We start from the raw sequence: 17,424 nt of genomic DNA, 5'->3' as shown, positions 1-17,424 counted from the left end.
GGGGTCCTCACTATGTTACCCAGGCTAGACTCGAACTCCTGGGTTTAAGGATCCACCTCCACCTTAGCCTCCTGAATAGCTGGGACTAACAGGTATGCACCATTACACCTGGCTTCTTTCCTCTTAATATGTAACTGACAGAGAATATTACTTTTTTTTTTGAGTTAGAGTCTGACTCTTTGTCACCCAGGTTGGAGTGCAGTGGCATGATCATGGCTACCACAGCCTCAACCTGCCAGGCTCAGACGATCCTTCTGCCTCAGCCTTCTAAGAAGCTGGAACTACAGACAAGCCATCATGCCCAACTAATTTTTATGATTTATTATAGAGACAAGGTCTCACCGAGTTGCCCAGACTGGTCTTGAACTCATGGGTTCATGTAATCCTCTCACCTTGGCCTCCCAAAGTGCTGGGATTACAGGGTGAGACACCACGCCTGGCCAAAATATTACTTTTGATTGTAGCAATAATGAGAAGTAAATAAATTGGGAAGGCAACACTTCCAGGAATACAGTAACACAAAAGCAGAGAAGAGAAGAAAAATGAACACTAGCAGAGTGATGGAGACCTAGAGACAAGGGCGTGGAAACTCTGGAGGCAAACCACAAAGTCAAAAACATTCCCAAGACATCTGCCCCAGGAAAAAGAAACTACTACTCTGCTTTCTAGGACACAATATTCAGGCTTGGATTCTTAGCCAAATGGGCACTGGTGGGAAGATTTAGGAGTCTAACACATCTCAATAATTCTAACTCTCTGTATCTTTCTTCAAACTAAAAAAAAAAAAAGTGTGAAAAGCGAAGCTGCCACATTAATGTCAGATACTTTATCAGTTATTCTGTGAACACTTATTGAGCACTTACAATCCATAGTGCTATAAAGACAGTAAAAACAAACAAGAGTAGCAGCAAAATGTATTACCTACCTTAATATTACCATCTATACTAAGTGACTAAATATATCTGGTAAAGGTTAACATTCTTTCTCAGGCTCCCACTTTCAAACAGGCTTACAAATTAACTCTAGACCGCCACCAATTCACAGTTATTATTACACACCCCCTACTCCAGGTGATAGCCAGAAATATTGGCTGTTTCTGGAGTATGCTAGTGCTACACTTTTTGCCAGGCTTATTGGTTCAATGAAACCATAAGAAGGTTTTTTAGACTTTTTAAATGTTGTGTTACAATTTTTTTTTTTTTGAGCTAGAGTCTCACTCTGTGGCCCAGGCAATGACACACTCATGGCAACCGCAGCCTCAACCTGCTGGACTCAGGCGATCCTTCCCCCTCAGCCTTCCAAGTAGCTGTACTACAGGCATGCACCATTAAGCCCAGCTAATTTTTCTTGATTTACTGTAGAGAGGAGTTCTCATCAAGTTGCCCAGGCTGGTATTGAACCCATGGGTTCAGGCAATCCTCTCACCTCAGCCTCCCAAAGTGCTAGGATTATAGGCTTGAGCCACCACATCTGGCCTACAATTTTTTAAAGTTGGCTCAAATATGGTACATTTGGCTATAAGTACATTAAATGGTGATTGAGAAAAACTTCCCTAATGTTAACACTAAGATGTCCACATGTGGTACCTGTGAAATTCACTATGTTTACAACAAAATGGCTGTAATAACTTTCTTAAAATGTCCAAAAACTCTTAATTTTGGGTTTAAATTTAAGCATGGAAATTTCTACTGAATTCAAACAAAAAAGATAGGTCAGTGGAAAAAGCCGCTAACTGCTAGAAGAGCATGTCTTCAAGCCCAGAACTTTTACTGTGACAAGAGTTGATCATGCATATATCTTCAGTATGAAAAAGTTATTCACTAAAAAAAAAAAAAAACATGTTTTTTTTAGACAGTCTCACTGTCACCCAGGCTGGAGTACAGTGGCACAATCACAGTTACTGAAGCCACAGCCTGCTGAGCTCAGGTTATCCTTCCACCTCAAACTTCTAAGGTGGCTGGAAGAACAGGCGAGGTCTTGCAAAGTTGCCCAAGCTGGTCTCAAACTCCTTGACTCAAGCAATCCTCTCGCCTCCACCGCCCAAAGTACTGGGATTACAGATGTGAGCCGCCATGCCTGGCTGTTTTTCCACAAAATTGATGTAAAGAAGTTATTTTCAGCCGGGCTCAGTGGCTCAGCCTGTAATCCCGCGCTTTTGGGAGGCTAAGGTGAGTGGATTGCCTGTGCCCGCGGGTTCGAGACCCGCCTGGGCAGCGAGACCTCATCTCTACAATAAATCAAAAAATCAGCCGGGCATGATAGCGCATGCCTGTAATTCTGGCTACTTGGAAGGCTGAGGCGGAAGGAACACCGGAGCCAAGCAGGTTGAGGCTGCGGTGGCCGGGAGCGGCCACTGCACTCCAGTCTGGGCAACAGAGTAAGACTCCAACTCAAAAAAAAAAAAAAAAGTTATTTTCATAGTATAGACTCAATTTTCTCAAACCTTCTCTGAGTCAATGATCAGGGTCTATTTATTTTGTTCCACACAAAATTCTTACGGTTAGCTCAGGACTTCTCAATCAGGAGTAAAAAATTTGACAATGTCAAAATACTTTTGGTTGATATACTACCAGCAACTAGTAGAGGGAGGCCAGGGATGCTGGTAAATAGCCTACAATGTACTAGGCAACCCCCTAGAGCAAAGAATTTTCCAATCCAAATTGTCATTATATGAAGACAGACTGAGTGGGGTGAAAATCAATTCTAAAAGAGAACAAGTACAAACTCTGAAATATCAAGAAAATAAGCTTATTCCCGAGGAAAATAACTTTTGACTAGTCTCAAAATCTAGCTGTGAAGAAAAGCATTATCTCCCCATATCAAGTAATATAAATGTTATCTGCTAGGCCAGGTGTGGTGCAAGCCCGTAATCCCAGCACTTTGGGTAGCCAAGGCAAGAGGACTGACTGAGCCCGCAGGTTAGAGACCAGCCTGGGCAACATGGTGAGACCTTGTTTCTATAATAAATCAAAAAATTAGCCAGGTCTGTAGTTCCGGCTACTTGGAAGGCTGAGGTGTAAAGATCGCCAGAGCCTAGCAGGTCAACGCTGGTGTGGCATGAGCATGCCACTGCACTCCAGCGTGGGCGACGGAGTGAGACTCCAACTCAAAAAAAAAAAAATGTTATTTGCTCACCTTAACTGCTGTACAAGCTCTGGACAGCTCTGAAATCAAAGAAATTATGTTAAAACGTTAAAGTACTTTGACATTTTTGAGACATCAAAAGTTTTTCTCTTTTATAAATAGGACATGCTTTATAACCAAAACATTAATTAAAACTACAAAAAGTCCTTATATTAAAGATACCAAAAAGCATCTTTTTCCTACTTGGTGAAACATGGGATTGGGGTGGGAAATATTAAATCAAAACATGAAATAGTTTGTAAAGGAATCAACTTTCAGTAGCTTGTTTAAAACCTTAGAAACTTTCTTTAATGCCATCCCTGAAATATATACCAAATTCTCTGTTTACATACTTTTACTTCATCTCTATTACAGAATTGTTCAGATTTTCTACCCTTCTTGATTATAATCTCTTTGAGGATAGGAACCATAAGCTATTTATTTCTATATCCCCAGGCCCTATTAGTCAATTGCGGCTCATGTTTGTTGATATGAAATGAAATGGGTTCCTTTGGTGTTTCCACTTGTCAAAGCCCTTGGATGATGACAGAGATGGGACCCATGTTATTCTAAATTCCATTCTATAGTTGTTGATGTAGCCCATCACATCACCGCTATAGTGGCTCATGAAAAAACCTAAACCCAAACTACTTAAACCCCAACAACTCATTTTAAAATTAATGTCCCTAAGTAAACCCCATAGATTCCAGTGAAATATCAACAACACATACCACAGGATTCTCCCCATGGTGAGCCACTTTTACATCACAAAGCTGTCCTGCAGGATCTAACTGCACTTCCACATAGAACATATCTGACGTGATGTAACATTCAGTGCCACTGGCACTGAGATGAGAGCCCAGTCTAGCAGGAACAAATCAAAACAAAAATTAATAGAAGACACATAAATAAAGCCACCCAAAGTTAACACTAAGTTAAACATTTCTGCCTACAGACAGACTACTTACCCATTCTGTCTTGCTATAGACTCCAAACGATCAGTCATTGCTGGTAAAGATGTTACTACAAAGAGGTGAAAAAATAAAATCACAAAGAATGCTCCAAATAACTTAAATGATATTCTTCAAACACAGAAATATCCTAAGGAGTATATTTGCCCTTCCAAAGCCATAAACATATTCAGTAGTTCAAATGCTGGTAATTTGCAGAAAGTTCATTGGTAAGGCTTAACTATAGCTTTTATAGTAATAAAGACTTTAAAAAATCTATTTGGGCCATTGCCTTGCTAAGCTATGGCATGGCCGTGTGCTCTTTGAGCATGGCTAGGCCATGTTTTCTTTTTTTTTTTTAAGATGTGGGGTACAATTCAGGGTTAGGTATACAAACGTTGATTATGCAGGTACCCTTGTTGATGAGGTGTGCTCCTCCCTCCACTAGCAGTTTCCCTCTGCCAGTCCCACCACCCGCTCCCCGGCAGTTTCCCACCACTGCCAATCCCTTTCTTATAGTATTATGATAATTGTTCAAGGTCCGCTTATGAGTGAGAACATATGGTACTCTGTTCTTTGTTTCTGTGATAGATCACTGAGTATGATCGGCTCTAAATCCATCCAAGTTTGCTGCGAAGTCCATGTTTGTTCTTCTTTATGATTGCATAATATTCCATTGTGTATATGTACATTTTTTTAATCCAGTCTAGCTTCAATGGGCAGCATGGTTGGTTCCATGTTTTTGCTATTGTGAATAGAGCTGCAACAAACAAATGTGTGCAGGTATCATTTTTGTAAAATGATTTGAGTTCCTCCAGGTATATTCCCAATAGGGGAATTGCTGGGTCATATTTAAGGTCAATTTCTAGTTCTTTCTGAAATTGCCACAGTCTTCCAAAGAGGTTGCACTAGTTTGCATTCCCACCAGCAGTGTAGAGGCGTTCCTTTTTCTCTGCATCCTCGCCAGCATCTGTTGTTGTTTGTTTTATTAATGATGGCCATTCTTACTGGGGTTAGGTGGTATCGCAGTGTGGTTTTGATTTGCATTTCTCTGGTGATTAGTGAGGCTGAGCACTTTTCATGTGTCTGTTGCAGGCCATGTTTTCTTAAGCTTTGGCCCCCACTCCCCTACCTTGGGGAAGCAAATCACCTCTTTCTCTCTCTCTCTAATTTACTGTCTAAATAAATTATATTTTCTAATCTAAAAAAAGTCTATTTGAAAAATTATTGGGCTGTTGTCCTCTCCCTTTTTCATTACTCCCTATGTGGACAAGTTGCCTTTAACTTAAAGAAGACACGTATATCAGCGAATACTAGAAAAAGATTAACATCAAAACCAGCATAAAAATAAATACTCAATTTTTACAGCAACATTATTTACAACAGTCAAAAGGTAAAAACAACCTAAGTATTCATTGACAGATGAAGGATAAACAAAATGTGGTATGTACATGGAGAGAGATATTATTCAACCTTAAAAAGGAAAGAAGCCAGGCTCGGAGGCTCAGCCTGTAATCCTGTGCTTTGGGAGGCTGAGGTGAGTGGATTGCCTGAGTCCGCGGGTTTGAGACCCGCTGGGGCAACTTGGCGAGACCTCATCTCTACAATAAATCAAAAAAATTAGCTGGGTGTGGTAGCGCGCGCCTGTAGTTCCAGCAACTTAGAAGGCTGAGGCGGAAGGATCGTCGGAGCCCAGCAGGTCGAGGCGGTAGTGGCCGGGAGCAGCCACTGCGTTCCAGTCTGGGTGACAGAGTGAAACTCCAACTCAAAAAAAAAAAAAAAAAAAGGAAGCCGGGTTCGGTGGCTCAGCCTGTAATCCCGCGCCTTTGGGAGGCTGAGGTGAGTGGACTGCCTGAGCCCGCGGGTTCGAGACCCGCCTGGGCAGCGAGACCTCATCTCTACAATAAATCAAAAAATCAGCCGGGCATGGTAGTGCATGCCTGTAATTCCGGCTACTTGGAAGGCTGAGGCAGAAGGATCACCGGAGTCCAGCAGGTTGAGGCTGCAGTGGCCGGAAGCGGCCACTGCACTCCCATCTGGGCAACAGAGTGAGACTCCAACTCAAAAAAAAAAAATCTAACATATGCTTCCACATGGATGAATCTTGAAGATATTATGCAAAGTGTAGTACACCAATCACAAAGGGCAAATATTATGATTCCACTTATATCAGATATATAGAGTAGTCACATTCATAAAGTCAAAAAGTAGAATGGTGGTTGCCAGAAACTGGGAAAAAAAGGGAATGGCACTTTATTGTTTAATAGGTACAGATTTTCAGTTTGGGAAGATGAAAAAAACTCTAGACATGGACAGTGATAATGATTACAACAACAGACTATACTTAATGTCACTGAACTATACACATAGAAATAGTTAAATGGCTGTCTATAATCCCAGCACTTTGGGAGGCCAAAACAAGTGGATTGCCTAAGCCCACGAGTTCAAGACCAGGCTGGGCAACTTGGCAAGACCTCATCTCTACCATTAAATAAAAAATTAGCTGGGCATGGCAGCGCGCACCTGTAGGTCCGGCTACTTGGAAGAATTGATCGCCAGAACCCAGCAGGTCAGTGCTGGGGTGGCCTTGAGTATGCCATGGCACTCCAGCCTGGGCAACAGAGTGAGACTCCAACTCAAAAAAAAAAAGAAATAGTTAAAAGAGCAAATGTTATATATATTTTAGCACAATAAAAAGAAAAAAGGCTGGGTGCAGTGACTCATGCCTATAATCCCAAACTTTGGGAGGCTGAGGCCAGAGAACTGCCTGAGTTCAGAGGTTCAAGACCCGCCTGGGCAACTTGAAGAGACCTCGTCTCTACAATAAATCAAAAAATTAGCCAGGAATGGTGGTGCACACCTGTAGTCCCAAGTACTTGGCAGGCTAAGGTGGAAGGATCGCCTGAGCCCAACAGGTCAAGGCAGCAGTGGCCATGAGTGTGACTCTGCACTCTAGCCTAAGCAACAGATATATATATAAAAATATGTAAAATATATATATATAGCAATAGTTATTATAAAAATAATATATATAATATATGTATTTTTTTTAAAAAAAAATATATATATAGCAATGGTTATTATAAGCATGAACAATCAAGCTCATGATATTTAAGTTTTATGTTTGATTTCCTGAATACTTAGTCCATAAACACCACAAAATCCTTTTTTAGCATTAACATGTCCATTTTCTTTTTTTTTGAGTTGGAGTCTCACTCTGTCGCCCAGACTGGAGTGCAGTGGCCGCTCCCGGCCACCGTGGCCTCGACCTGCTGGGCTCCAGCGATCCTTCCATCTCAGCCTTCTGAGTAGCCGGAATTACAGGCATGCGCTACCATGCCCAGCTGATTTTTTTATTTATTGTAGAGATGAGGTCTCTGCCCAGGCGGGTCTCGAACCCACGGGCTCAGGCAATCCACTCATCTCAGCCTCCCAAAGGCGCGGGATTACAGGCTGAGCCACCGAGCCCGGCTCCATTTTCTTAATGAAAGTTAGAAGAAAACATGTAAAGAAAAAAAGAAAACGTTCCCCTGCTATCTTAGTTACCATTCATCAATTATCTTTTAAATCTCTATATACAGTTTACAAAATAGGGTTTAAAAAATTAATGTTTAGGTTGGGCACAGTGGTTCATGCCTATAATCCCAGTACTTTAGGAGGCCAAGGCAAAAGGATCACTTGAGTCCAGGAGCTCCAGACTAGCTTGAGCACATAGCGAAACCTCATCTTTATTTAAATTTATTTTTTTTAATCTAAAAAACAGTAAAAAAAAAAAAAAAAAGTTTTAGAAGTCAGGAAAGAGCTCACTCCAATACCATAAATGAAAGCCAGAACTACATCTACTATAAAAAGTTAACTTACCTCAATTTATGTTTCTAATGTAAGCATAAAACATTTCTTTTTTCTTTCTTTGTGAGTAGGAGTTTCACTCTGTTACCCAGGCTGAAGGGCAGTGGCATACTCCTGGCCACCACAGCCTCGACCTGCTGAGCTCAGGCAATCCTTCCGCTTCAGTCTTCCAAGTAGTTGGACTACAGGCACACACCACCACACCCAGCTAATTTTTTGATTATTGTAGAGAAGGGATCTCACCAAGTTGTCCAGGCTGGTCTTGAACCTGTGGGCTCAGGCAGTCCTCTCACCTCAGCCTCCCAGAGTGCTGGGATTACAGGCATGAGCCACCGAGCCTGGCCTGTTTTTTTTTTTTTTTTTTGTCTGGGTCTCACTCTGTCACCCAGGTTAGAGTACAATGACACGATCACAGCTCACAACAGCTTCTACCCCTCCTGGACACTGGCGATCCTTCTGCATCAGCCTCCCATTTAACTGGAACTATGGCACATGCCACCACATCTGGCTAATTGATTTTTTTTTTTTTTTGCATTGGAGTCTCACTCTGTTGCCCAGGCCGGAGTGTAGTGGCATGTTCATGGCCACCACTGCCTCAACCTGCTGGGCTCAAGTGATCCTTCCACCGCAGCCTTCCAAGTAGCTGGAACTACAAGCATACATCATCACGAGTGACTAATTTTTCTTGATTTATTATAGAGATAAGGTCTTGCCAGGTTGCCCAGGCTGGTCTGGAACCCATGGGCTCAGGCAATCCTCTCACCTCGGACTCCCAAAGTGCTGGAATTAGAGGTGTTTTTTTGAGTTGGAGTCTCACTCTGTCACCCAGGCTGGAGTGTCATGGCATACTCAAGTTCTTACCACGTTGCCTAGGCTGGTCTCAAACTCCTGGGCTCAAGTGATCCTCCACCCCAGGCCTCCCAGAATTCTGAGATTACAGAATTACCACACTCAGTCTAAAACAGTCCTTATTAAACTGGGGGTTTTGTGAAATCAGCATATTTCAAAGGTGTTCACAAACCTTTGAGAGCCTTCTGTAGTGTCTCCAAACAGCTGACCAAATGTTGATGCCCTCCAGAACTCATCACAACCCTCTTCTCCTGTATCAAGTGAGAAAGCATTGGAGGTGAAAATTAATCAAGTCAACAGTATTTCAGGAAAACATCCATACTGTCCTAGTAGTAGCATTTCAGGATAGTCTATAGACTCTATAAACTGTTACTCTATCCATTAACCCAGAAGAAGAAAAATTCACATACATAGATACATCCATATCCATATATGAGGGTAGAAAAACATATTCCCAGATCTAACATAAGATAACCCATGGCCAGGCACAGTGGCTCATGCCTTTAACCCCAACACTTTGGGAGACCGAGGTAAAAGGATTGCCTGAGCACAGGGGTTCAAGACCAGCCTGGGCAACTTGGCAAGACTGCATCTCTACAATTCATCAAAAAATTAGCCGGGCTTGGTGGCTCAGCCTGTAATCCCGTGCCTTTGGGAGGCTGAGGTGAGTGGATTGCCTGAGCCCGCGGGTTCGAGACCCGCCTGGGCAGCGAGACCTCATCTCTACAATAAATAAAAAAATCAGCCGGGCGTGGTAGCGCGCGCCTGTAGTTCCGGCTACTTGGAAGGCTGAGGCGGAAGGATCGCCGGAGCCCAGCAGGTCGAGGCTGCGGTGGCCGGGAGCGGCCACTGCACTCCAGTCTGGGTGACAGAGTGAGACTCCAACTCCAAAAAAAAAAAAAAAAATTAACTGAGTGTGTTGGCACACGCCTGTAGTTCCAGCTACTTGGAAGGCTGACACAGAAGGATTGCCTGAGCCCTGAAGGGTCAAGGTTGCAGTGGCTGTGAGCATGCCACTGCACTCCAGCCTGTACAACAGAGTGACTCTGACTCAAAAAAAAAAAAAATTATCCTAGGGGAAATATTAGAAAAAATCAAAATGTAATAGATGAGATCTGTCTCCTGTAGAATGACTACATCCTAAGATTTAGAGAGTTAAATGAGGTGGCTTAGGAGATTTGGCATATAATTTGAGAAATACAACCAAATTTTAAGGAAACTAGATTGTCTAAAAGCAGAGCATGAAGCCCAGAAAAGGGTCTTCCAAAGAACAAAAAATTTAGTATAGTTTTTCTAACCCTTTCCAGGGAAGAAGTTTCTCTCTGAAAAACATTCCATTCCCTAAGAAATAGCAACAATTTTATATGAAGATAGTTTTTCAGGATTTTTCATGTCCTTAATAAACCTAACTCCTCTAATTCCACTCTCAAACTACAAACAACTGATTTATAATCATCTGACTCCAAAGAAGGACTGCTCTGGACAATAAACTACAATATTTTGGAAAATGGAAAAATAAACCTTCTGCTGTAAATTAACAAACCAGCATTCTGACTTACATGTTAATTTACTGAGATTTAGTATGTCAGTTGTTGAAAACTCTTGATGTACCAATAAAATTAGATTTCCGAATCTGCAAAACTGAGTAGACAAGGAAAGCTATAGTGACCAAACCAAGAGACTGGTACCCCAAGGAGGACTTAGTAGCCACCTGGAATCCCTCTATCTCATGTTGTCTCTCTAATGACAGTATCATTTATACAACATATTTCAAACTAGAATATAGTGGCCTTGGAGTATAAACATTACATCTAGGCTAGGTAAGGTGTCTCACGCCTATAATCCAAGCACTTTGGGAGGCCAAGGTGAGAGGAATGCCTGAGTCCACGGGTTTGAGACCAGCCTGTACAACTCAGTGAGACCTCATCTCTACAATAAATCAAAAAATTAGCAGGGTGTGGTGGCACACAACTGTAGTTCCAGCTGCTTGGAAGGCTGAGGTGGAAGGATCACCTGAGCCCTGCAGGTCAAGGCTCCAGTGACAGTGAGTGTGCCACTGCACTCCAGCCTGGGCTATAAAGTGAGACTCCAACTCAAAAAAAAAAGACAACCTCTAAATTCCCAGACTGGAAAAATAGTCGTTCATTTATTTAAGACATTTTTAAAAAATACCTTCATTGGGCCAGGCCAGCAGTGGCTCCAGCCTGTAATCCCAGCACTTCGGGAGGCCGAGGAAAGTGGATTGCCTGAGTCCATGGGTTCGAGACTAGCCCAGGCAACTTGGTAAGACCTCGCCTCTACAATAAAATTTTTAAAAGTAGCTGGGCGTGGTAGCACATGCCTGTATTCCCAGCTACTTGGAAGGCTGAGGTGAAAGGATCACCGGAGCCCAACAGGTCGATGCTGAGGTGGCCGTGAGTGTGCCATTGCAATCCAGTCTGTGAGATAGAGTGAGACTTCAACTCAAAAAAAATGAAAAAAAAGAAATAAATGTTGATGGTCAACATGGGAAAAGCCAGAGTTCACCTGTATTAAGAATAATTGAGGCCAGGCCTGAAATCCCAGCACTTTGGGAGGCAGAGGCAAAAGGATTGCTGGAGCCCAGGGATTCAAGAACAGCCTGGGCAACTTTATGAGACCTCATCTCTACGATAAATTAAAAAAAAATTAGTCAGGCGTGTTGGCACATGCCGGTAGTTCCAGCTACTTGAAAGACTGAAGCAGAAGGATCATCTGAGCCCAGAAGGTCAAGGCTGCCATGAACCATGATCTTCGTGATCAGGCCACTGTACTCCAGGCTGGCTAACAGAATGAGACCCTGACTCAAAAAAAAAAAAACAATTGACTCCAAAATTCAAAACTTTTTGAGCTTCTACATGATATCACAAATTGAAAATCTCACACCTAACCTCATTGGACAGATCATAATCAAAACACAGTCAAGGCCGGGCACTGGGGCTCACGCCTATAATCCCAGCACTTTGGGAGGCCAAGGTGAGAGGATTGCCTGAGCCCATGGGTTCAAGACCAGCCTGGGCAACTTGGCGAGGCCTCATCTCTACAATAACTTTAAAAAAAAATTAGCCGGGCGTGGTGGCACGTGCCTGTGTTTCCAGCTACTTGAAAGGCTGAGGCAGAAGAATCACTTGAGTCCAGCAGGTTGAAGCTACAGTAGCTGGGAACGTGCCACTGCCTTCCAGCCTAGGCAACAAAGTGAGACTCCAACTTAAAAAATAAATAAATAAATAAACGCAGTCAAAACATCATTTTATGCACAAAATTATTTAAAATATTGTATAAAATTACCTTCAGGCCATGTGAATAATATGAAAACACAAATGAATTTCGTGTTTAGACTTGGGTCCCATTCCAAGATATCTCATTATATATATGCAAATATTCCAAATACAAAAAAATTAGAAATGTGAAACACTTCTGGTTCCAAGTATTTCAGATAAGAGATACTTAACCTGTAGTATAGATACAATAGATTCCTAAAGTCGACAAACACCATATATTCAAGTGTTTTGATGACAAAAAGAGTGAAGGCATACTATTATAATTATATTAAGTCCCCTACATACAAACAAGTTCCATTCCAAGAGCACATTCATAAGTCCAATTTGTTCATAAGTCCAACAAAGTTAGTCCACGTACCCAACTAACACAATCAACTATATAGTACTATACTGTAATAGGTATATAATACTTTTCACATGAATAATACATAAAAAATAAAGACAAAAAATAAACATTTTTAATTTTAAAGTACAATACAACTACTTGTAGAACATGCACAAACATGACAATGTACACCAGATACATGAACTAACTTACACCAATGGACATGCGAATGCACATTCACATCTTTGAAAGATCGCAACTTGAAGGCTCTTATGCAGCGGACTTAGTATAGTCTGAAAAGTTCACATGGAGAACTTAGCTTAATAATTTTTTTTTTTGAGTCAGAGTCTCCTCTGTCACCCAGACTGAAGTGCAGTGGCATAATCACAGCTCATCGAAGCCCTGACCTCGTGGGCTCAGGTGATCCTTCTGCCTCAACCTCCCAAGTAGCTAGGATTACAGACACACATCTCCATGCCCAGCTTATTTTTTGACTTTTGTAGAGACCATAATGGTCTCATCTGTTGCCCAAGCTGGTCTTGAACTCCTGGACTTAAGTAACCCTCCTGCCTGGGCCTCCCAAAGGCAGGTGTGAGCCACCACACCCAGCCTTTCAATAAATAAATTTCTAAATACAACACTTTACCCACTTCACCACAAGTCCTCACCATGACTTGACGCACAAGCTTAATGGTTTCACTCCAAGGTCTGTTTTGGTTAAATTTTGCATGGAGCCGTTCCAAGAGAGAACTCATCTTACTCAGCTTTTCCGACTCTACAATTTAAATCAGAAAACATCATTAGATACTCTTTTATCAAGACCTTCCACAGTTTTTCTTGTAAAAGAAACTCCATACTTCATCTCAATGAGCATTCAGTTAATGTATTTTTCAATATAACTTTTTAAAACATACAAAGAAGATATTGTTAATGGCAAGAAGACATGTAAGTTATGGGTCTGGGGTAAGGAACACTGTAGAACACAACTGCTTTCTATTCAGACTTTTACTGGGAACCAAAAAAAGAACCATCTCTAATCATGTTGCATGATCAAGCCTACAACTTAGTGACAAAGGCATTTCACGATATGCACTGAGAGGGAAGGGCAAGGAAAATTTTTTAAAACAAAAAAGGGTGACCCCTTCGGGTCCCTTCCCACTGTGGGAGTTTTTCTGTCCTCTCAATAAATCCTGCTTTCTAAAAAAAAAAAAAAAAGGATGTTATGCATGAAATCCCTTGCATGATATATATAGAACATACATTTAAACATGACCTTACATAGAGACACTCTCACTGCTATCCTGCCTGTTGTGCCTTTCACAATGTGTTCTCTCCTTAATAAAGTTACCTTTCTTAGTTTTTTAAAAAAAATCACCTTACTATGTACTATGGTTAGTTGGTTTTCAGTGCGAAAATACTGACTTTCTTAATGTTACGTCATAATGTTTTTTCTTTTTTTTGAATGGAGTCTTACTTTGTCACCCAGGCTGGAGTGCAGTGGCACGATCACAGCCACTGCAACCTCGAACTGCTGGGCTCAAGTGATCCTTCCACCTCAGTCTTTCAAGTAGCTGGAACTACAGGCACGCGCCACCATACCCGGCTTTTTTTTTTTGAGTTGGAGTTTTACTCTGTCGCCCAGACTAGAGTGCAGTGGCCGCTCCCGGCCACCGCAGCCTCGACCCACTGGGCTCCGGCGATCCTTCCACCTCAGCCTTCCGAGTAGCCGGAATTACAAATGCGTGCTACCATGCCCGGCTGATTTTTTATTTATTGTAGAGATGAGGTCTCCCCAAGTTGCCCAGGCGGGTCTCGAACCCGCGGGCTCAGGCAATCCACTCACCTCAGCCTCCCAAAGGCGCGGGATTACAGGTTGAGTCACCGAGCCCGGCTTATTTTTTTATTTACTGTAGAGAGGAGGTCTCACCAAATTGCCCAGGCAGGTCTCGAACCCATGGGCTCAGGCAATCCTCTCACCTCGGCCCCCCAAAGTGCTGGGATTATAGGCGTGAGCCACCATACCCAGCCATATGTCATAACTTTAAGAGATCAATTTATAAGTATAATCAAGAAAAGAGGTTCTATTTAGGATTCCAATTTTTCTTATTTCAATTCAAACTAAAATCTTATGAACAGAGATCTGTAACCAAAGGATTAGTTTCCAGCTGAGGTAAGAGAAAGGTAGAAAGACTGGCTCCTGGCCGGGCACGATAGCTCAAGCCTATAATCCCAGCACTTTGGAAGGTCGAGACAAGAGGATTGCCTGAGCCCCTGGGTTCAAGACCAGTGTGAACAACACGGTGAGACCTTGTCTCTACAATAAATCAAAAAATTAGCTGGGCATGGTAGCGCATGCCTTTAGTTCTGGCTACTTGAAAGGCTGAAGCGGAAGGACAACCTGAGCCCAGCAGGTCGAGGCTGCGGTGGCCGGGTGCATGCCACTGCACTTCAGCCTGGGCGACAAAGCAAGATTGCAACTCAAAAAAAGAAAGAAAGAAAGAAAGCCTGGCTCCTAGACCAAGCATGTAACTGACCCTCCTAAGAGGTTCAGGACCTGTGCTACAGACCACGGAAATGAAAAGCAAAAAATAAGTCTAAAATGACACCTGTGAGATGTGGATAAATTATTGTGGAACATGAGGAATGTTCTTAAAAGCAGAGACACAGTACTATTGAAATTCAAAGGAGGAAAAGTTCACAATTAGTTGTAGGGAGATTACAAAAAACGTGATAGTTGATGTTGACACTGAAAGATGAATCGAAAGTCAGTCAATCAGAATTAAGACAGGCAAAGTCTTCTAAATCACAATTCAAATTCCTTCCCTCAGTGCCCTAATCTTGGGGAAAACTGGTTTGGGGTTTATAGTTCAGTCAGTTTATAGTTCTGGATACATTTCTCCAATTCCTATTTTCTTTTTTTTTTTTTTTAGTTGGAGTCTCACTGTCACCCAGACTGGAGTGCAGTGGCCGCTTCCGGCCACTGCAGCCTCCACCTGCTGGGCTCTGGCGATCCCTCCACCTCAGCCTTCCCAGTAGCTGGAACTACAAGCGAGCGCTACCACGCCCGGCTCATTTTTTGATTTATTGTAGAGATGAGGTCTCACCAAGTTGCCCAGGTGGCTTGAACCCGCGGGCTCAGGCAATCCACTCACGACAGCCTCCCAAAGGCGTGGGATTACAGGCTGAGCCACCGAGCCAAGCTGTAATTCCTATTTTCAAGGCATTCATTCAAGCACTATGTTTAAATGTTGAGGATACAGCAGTAAAGACACTAGACAAAACTTCCTACCTTGGGAAGTTCTCATTTTACCCTATCACATTCTTGCCCCCAAGCAGCACACCTTTCTTCCTCTCCTTCAAAACACACCCCTTCTTTTGTTTGAGAAGCTGGCTAATAAGTACCTTCGATGCTCAAATTAAACATTTTTGAAGCGACTATTATGTGCCAGAGACTATACAAAGATGGACAACGCAGTTTCCAATTTACGAAGTGCACAGTAAACTGGAGAGGTAAACAATAATACCATGAGCTGTACAACTATGCCCAAAATGCTAATAAGTTAGCAACTAAACTGGATTGTGGAACTTCAGAGAATCTGAGTAAAGTTCCACAGAAAAGTTGATTTTTCAGCAGCTTTGTTCGGCCATCAAAAGGATGAAATACAGCGCAATTTAAAAATACCCAATAACACAAGATTTGAACATGGTACCAACCTAGGGAGTTGCTGGGTTTGAATGTCACAAGGACCTAATCATTTCACTCACGCCAAAATATCCTCCAGCACGTTTACACACAGATCTGTATTATTGTTTTTATGTCATTATTCAGACGTCTCTTCTAGAACGAGATGTAAGCAGGTTTTAGAGACACCCGCCTCGTCTCTAGGCTAAAAGTGCCCTAAAGCCCAAGTGATTGTCCCTGGAGAAGCAGGAAACCTTCACATAGTTGAGAGCCCCGTCTCTCCGAAGCCGGAGCTCAGTCACCACCAAGGAAGATATGATCGGAATCTGAAACTCACATGTATCCCGCCTCCGGGACTCTGTGCCCTCTAGAAAGCGACCCCCACCGGGCATCGGCCCCCAGCTACTCTCTCAAACTGGTTCCCTACAGCTGTGTCCCGCCCCCTCCGTTCCCCCTCAGTCACTTACCCTCGGTTTCCCCCTGAGCTTTCATCCTGAAGGCAGGGAGGGCCCGGGTGCGCCACAAGAGGATAAGCCCTTCCCCACCGCCAGCAGGGCAAACAAACGGACTTGGGATCCCGAGAAGCAGGGCACCCACAGTCCCCACTCTTCCTGGAAAGGATCAGTCTGAAGTCCCCGGCGGCAAGAAGAGAAGGGTGCTCGAGGCGGCCGCCATCTTCCCCAACGGAACTTCCCAAGGATCGCGAGATTAACAGTGATTCTACGAGAGACAGGAGGAGGGAAGAGCATCAAAATCTCGCGGAAAGTGGTCAATTTATGCTTCTCGCGATGTTTCTTCCAACCTAACCGGCCCCAGGCTCCTAGCAGTGTCAGGCCTCGCGCCGCTTGGCGCTGAACTTGTGAATGGAAGTGACTTCCGGCTTCCCTTGGAAAACCAGCATTTTTAATTTGGCAATTAACTCACAAACTAAAAATTCTAGGTCTCTTTACTGAAAAATAGCTTTCAAAAAATATTGGCGTCAGAAATGTGGTTTTTTGTTTGTTTTTTGTTTTTTTTTGAGTTGGAGCCTCACTCCTTCGCCCAGGCTGGGTGCAGTGGCACGCACGCTCACGGCCACCCCAGCGTCGACCTTCTGGGCTCCGGCGACCCTTCCGCCTCAGCCTTGCGAGTAGCGCGCTACCACGCCCGACTATTTTTTATTTTATTGTAGAGACAAGGTGGCGCCAGTGTTTCCGGGCTGGTCTCGAACCGGTGGGCTCCCAAAGTGCTGGGATTACAGGCTGAGCCACCCACCCCAGCCAGGTGTCAGGAATGTTATCAAAGATAATATATCAGCCGGGCTCGGTGGCTCAGCCTGTAATCCCGCGCCTTTGGGAGGCTGAGGTG

The 17,424-nt window shown here is 43.1% G+C and overlaps 1 protein-coding gene across 4 annotated transcripts in view; it reads right to left on the bottom strand.

The window, feature by feature from the left end:
* Positions 1-16,793, bottom strand: part of MED1 (mediator complex subunit 1) — a 37,931-nt gene extending 21,138 nt beyond the window's left edge. The window contains exons 1-6 of one of the 4 annotated variants that reach the window (XM_008060602.1): positions 16,545-16,793; positions 13,064-13,170; positions 8,944-9,022; positions 4,092-4,146; positions 3,855-3,987; positions 3,136-3,164 (exon numbers count right to left, since the gene is read on the bottom strand). In XM_008060602.1, coding sequence (XP_008058793.1) covers positions 3,136-3,164; positions 3,855-3,987; positions 4,092-4,146; positions 8,944-9,022; positions 13,064-13,170; positions 16,545-16,569 — 428 coding nt within the window. In that variant the 5' untranslated portion in view covers positions 16,570-16,793. The remainder of the gene's footprint in view (positions 1-3,135; positions 3,165-3,854; positions 3,988-4,091; positions 4,147-8,943; positions 9,023-13,063; positions 13,171-16,544) is intronic. The other 3 variants (XM_021713671.1, XM_021713672.1, XM_021713673.1) reach the window with 3 other exon arrangements.
* Positions 16,794-17,424: the final 631 nt, after the last annotated feature.

The sequence above is a fragment of the Carlito syrichta genome, unplaced genomic scaffold, assembly GCF_000164805.1.
Source record: "Carlito syrichta isolate Samal-C Ts95f unplaced genomic scaffold, Tarsius_syrichta-2.0.1 Scaffold304662, whole genome shotgun sequence".
NCBI lineage: Eukaryota > Metazoa > Chordata > Mammalia > Primates > Tarsiidae > Carlito > Carlito syrichta.
Note: the sequence above shows the minus strand (reverse complement) of the source record. Positions and strands in the feature narration are given on the sequence as shown.